Source organism: Rattus norvegicus, chromosome 2, assembly GCF_021556685.1.
Source record: "Rattus norvegicus strain SHRSP/BbbUtx chromosome 2, alternate assembly SHRSP_T2T, whole genome shotgun sequence".
Taxonomy (NCBI): Eukaryota; Metazoa; Chordata; class Mammalia; order Rodentia; family Muridae; genus Rattus; species Rattus norvegicus.
This window is the reverse complement of record NC_141535.1, coordinates 181,287,043-181,291,842: the sequence shown is the minus strand read 5'-3', so window position 1 is coordinate 181,291,842 and position 4,800 is coordinate 181,287,043. Positions and strand designations below refer to the sequence as shown.

Sequence of the window (4,800 nt, the reverse complement as noted above, 5' to 3'; positions counted from 1 at the left end):
TATCTGAATCTCCATGTGCATATAAACACCATCACCTCCCTCCTCTCCAAAAAACAAAGCAAAAACAAAAACAAAAACAAAAACAAAAAAAAACAAAAAACAAAAAACAAAAAACAAAGAACCTAGAAAGAGCCAAAAGTGGAGAGAAGGGGAAAAGGCAAAATTCTTGAATTTTAAGTTTTCTAAAATATATTTATTCTAAGAGACACAAATTAAATTGAAAAATAATATTGAGACAGAATTCCAAGAGAAGGGGGTCTCAGAAAATATAACGCTCCCTGGGCCATTACTAAGATCAAGTGCATCATTCTCTAATTATAGTATTCAGAAGAAAACAAAAAGCAAAACCCAGAAGTAACTGATTGTGTTTGTTTCTGTTCAGTGTCTCCAAGGTAAGATGGAAAAGGGAAGAAGAAATAAGCCAACAAAAGAAATTGATCTTCAGGTTATTTAATTGTCAACTTTAATCCGAAGTCCCCATCAAGTCAAATATATCAACGTTCAGTAGACTCACTGGGCCTCTGAACCCTCTGCCTCTAGTGATTTTGTTTTCACTCCCTGCTGTGGCGTCCCCTTCTTCACTGGGCTCCATTGCTCCCCTGGGCCTCTTTTGGTCCTTGAGCTCAGACTGTCACTCCTCTCTCTCTTCTTCCTGTTCCTCTGGGAGCTGTCCATCTTCTTGGATTGACAGCACTACCTCCTCCTGTTCTCTGTTGCTCTCGCCTGGTACTCCCTGCTTCTGGGAATCTGGGTTGTTAATGTGACTTTCTTGCTTAGCATCTCCATGGTGCTCCACCTGACTCTGTGACTCCCCTGGTACACGTGTCTCAGCTATCTCTGAGCTGCTCTTACCTACCTCTGGAGCCAGGCTGTTGGGAGTTTCACAAAAGCCCTCATCACTCTGTGTAGGTGATAACTCAGGGTCTTCTCCCTCACTGTGGTCCTCCTTCCTGACTGACTCGTCATGAGTCTTGGCAGCTCTATGCTGTTTCCCTTGAGATTGCTCCTCAAGCGGTGCCAGCTCTTGGGACCTTTCTCTTGTTTCCGGTGTCTCTTCAATTGCCGGGCTGGTTTTGTTGATTGCAAATGTATCTACTGTGTCTTTCTCACTGTGTCTTGCCTTTTTTTCGGAGATAGATTCTTCCTTGACTTCAGGGAGATTCTGATTTCCTTCTCCAGAGCTTGGATCTAGCGCAGCAGTGCCCCTTTCCACATCATTTTCCCTCTGTGATCCTGGGAATTCTTGACACTTCTCGTCCGGTGTTTCGGCTTCTGGTGCTAGAGATCTGGTTTTTCTTTCGTGCTCTTTACATTCCTCCTCCAAATCACCTCTACTAGATGTTTCTGAAACATTTCTGCTACGGCTTTGGACATGTTCTCTTTCTTGAACTGGCAAACTGTGGCTCCCAGATGCACTAGCATCGGCTTTGGGCTCCTCTAAATGTGTGGTTTCAGGTGGCATTCTGCCAGCATCCTTTCCAGTTCCTTGAGTCTCAGATAGTCTCGTATCATCGGTAGGCTCAAGAACTTCCTGTGTCTGAGATGATTTCCCGGTAGCAGCTACTACTGGCAAGTCAGTGTGCGCTGACCCGGCGACTTTGTCTTCTTTTTGCAGGATTGGATCTTGTGTTGCAGAAGCGCGCTCCTCATAGTCAGTTGGCCTCTGAATCACATAGTCACTTATCTTGGTGTCACTTTGCCTCCTGGATGTTTTATTCCCTTGACTTGGGATCTCCTGTGTTGGGCCAGCACTCTGTTTGGATACTTCTACTGCTGTATTTCTCTGATACTGGACTACATCATATTCTGCTGCTGGAACAGTTTGTGCGATTTCCTGAGCATCTTCTTTTGGCTGGTGTTTCTCAGGGTCATTTGGCTCAGACACATTTCTTGGCAGGCCGTGGGTCTTAACATCTTCCCATGGGCTCACCATAAGCTCATCACCTGCCTCACCTTCTTCCTTGCGGGACTGATCTGATAATGACATTTCTGGTGGAAATATGAGCCTTTCCTGAGTTGGCCCATCCCCTACTACCCGCTGAGTGCTTCCAGTGATTGCTCCCAAATCCACAGCATCCGTCTTCTCTGATTTAGACATCAGTCTTGGTTCTGAATTTAGTAAAGATATGTCAAAATAAGGCGGGTTCAATAGGCTGAAGATTGCAAGGAGAAATTCTTCAAAACTGATGGTGCCATCTCTGTCAAAATGCAGAAGGTTCAACTTTCTTTCCACAGCATGAAAGACATGTGGCTGCATGCAAACACAAAGAAAACTAAGTTTATTCCCAGGGTGTCATGTGTTCTGAATAACTTCATGTCTCCTAAGAACCTTAAGAACAAATTTTTTAACCTTACTTCTTTTAACAGTGAAATAGGCTTAACCAGTGAGAACCCATCAATTCTGGGTCCATTTATTGTATCTCAGCACTAAGCCTAGTATTAGCAATTACATCACATGTGTGCTGACTTAGAGGCATAATAGGGTTGTGACTCTGTGCAGAGGTCTGCCTCGATGAAGCAACAGTTGCATAATGGAAACCTCCCTTTCTTTGTATGACTGACTAAGCAATTGCATAGAAGGCAGCTGAGACAAAAAAAGAACCCGTTGAAAGGTCAGTGAAAGGCAGAGAACTGGTTCACCAAGTGCAAACCGCAACCCCACAGATAGTTCTTGTGCTCATTCTGCTTGGGTTACAAAGTGGCAAATGGGGGAAGAGTGAGCTCCTCACCTGAAGGAAGTCCCCAATTTCTCCCTCAAGGAGCTGTCTCAGCTCTCTGTGGGTCAGCATTGCTTCCTTGTTGCCATCCTCGCTGGCATACTTGTGGAATATCTCAATGACACAGAAGATACCTCTCAGGAGCCTCGACATCTTTATCAAGTCAGAAGAGGCTGCAAGAAAGAACAGGGGCTGGTAGAAGAACAGGGGCTGGTAGGTGTTAGAACAGGCATTTCAGTCTGTGCTGTGATAAACAGCAACACTCATGTGTTGTGTGGGAACACTTTATGTCAAGAACAGAGAAAAAAAGAGAAAAGAAAAGAATTCAAGCCTAAGTATTAACATACACAAATGAAGCCAGCAGAGGGGCATGGGGAAGTTAAACTTCTCAATCCCCCTGAGAATGTCAATCTTCTTTGTTCTCATCTTGGCTCAGTCTAGCTTATCTGCTAAGAAACAGCATATAACTATCAAGTTAATAAAGCTTTTGGAAGGAAGAGAGGTCATGTTCAGAAAACCAACCCTTGTGTAAGACATTTTGACCAAATGACATTGTTTCAGAGAGCTCAGTGATAAAAGTTCTAACCCTACCTCATTAGTCAGCATTTAAATTAATCTACTATTTACATCTTAATACAAATCTGAGTCCCATGCCTTATTCAGTAGAATTTATGTTATAGACCTTATATTCTTTGGAAGACTGCATCTTGGATGGCAGACCTTCCAGAGTAACATTCTGAGAAGGGGTTGGCTTCTCTCTGAGCCACCGGCACTGTCTCCATAAGTCTCATGCATAAGCAAAGCAGCAGCAGCAGAGCCCAGGCTCGCTTGCTCGCTCGAGAGTGACTTACCTGGTTCAGGAGCGAGAGCAAGTGGAATGTGGGGCAGTGTGGGGCAGCGGGCTGTGAGCCACGCAGGCACCTGGACCTTTTTATTGAGTCTCTAATCGCTTAGTTAGAAGGAGACACCCTCTGAGTGTAATGATATGATTCATCACCATCCAACCCAGTCCCCCTCCTTCTCTGCCTGCAGCATTCCCTGTGATGATTCTTCCTTTAGGTAGCTTCAGTTAAGCCTTATCAGATTCACTAAAAAGAAGAGGGAAGATCTCTTTTTCATGTACTGATTTTTGTAGCTTTTAATTTTGAAGTATTTCCAGGGCTTCGGGGTGGCAAAGAGACTTGTTTTCTTATAGCCTTTCTGTTCTTAACCTGAGGACATAATTATATTTCTGCTTGACAAATCACAGGACTGGCAGAGACCTCTGAAGTCATCTGATTCCTCCCTCTGCCTGCAGTCTGGCCTCTGTATGACCTATCCTTGAGGAAGGGGTGTCAATCAAGTATTTAAAATGAAGCCCTGCTTAATCATGGGACAAGGTTGAAGACACTGGTTGATTCAGCTGTTTTCATGTTCTGCTTTCCTTGGGGGCCAAGTTAGAAAAAAGTAATCTAGTTCCATCTATTTGCCTAAGAATTTCATGAAGTCAATAGAGAATATCATTCTGAGTGAGCTAACCCAATCACAAAAGAACACACATGATATGCACTCACTGATAAGTGGATATTAGCCCAAAAGCTCAGAATACCCAAGATAAAATTCACAGACCACGTGAAGTTCAAGAAGAAGGAAGACCAAAGTGTGGATGTTTCAGTCCTTCTTAGAAGGGGGAACAAAATACTTACAGGAGGAAATACTAAGACAAAATATGGAGCAGAGACTGAAGGAAAGGCCATCCAGGGCTGCCCCACCTGGGGATCCATTCCATATATAGTCACCCAGACACTATTGCAGATGCCAAGAAGTGCATGCTGACAGGAGCCTGATTAAGTTGTCACCTGAGAGACTCTGCCAGAGTCTGAAAAATACAGAGGCAGATGTTCACAGCTAACCATTGGATTAAGAACAGAGGAGTTAAAAGACTGAAGGAGCTGAAGGTGTTTACAACCCCATTGGAAGAACAACAATATCAACCAACCAGACACCCCAGAGCTCCCAGGGACTAACCCACCAACCAAAGAGTATACATGGTGGCACCCATGGCTCCAGCTTCATATATAGCAGAGGATGGCCTTGTCAGGCA

General features: G+C 44.1%; 1 protein-coding gene across 1 annotated transcript; it reads right to left on the bottom strand.

Annotated features, from left to right (window-relative positions):
- Positions 1 to 434: 434 nt before the first annotated feature.
- Positions 435 to 3,623, bottom strand: Tchhl1 (trichohyalin-like 1). The gene is given in 3 exon segments (NM_001433055.1): positions 435 to 2,251; positions 2,730 to 2,890; positions 3,569 to 3,623. Coding segments are annotated over 2 exon segments (1,761 nt in total). The 5' UTR covers positions 2,871 to 2,890; positions 3,569 to 3,623; the 3' UTR covers positions 435 to 631.
- Between the last annotated feature and the right edge of the window lie 1,177 nt (positions 3,624 to 4,800).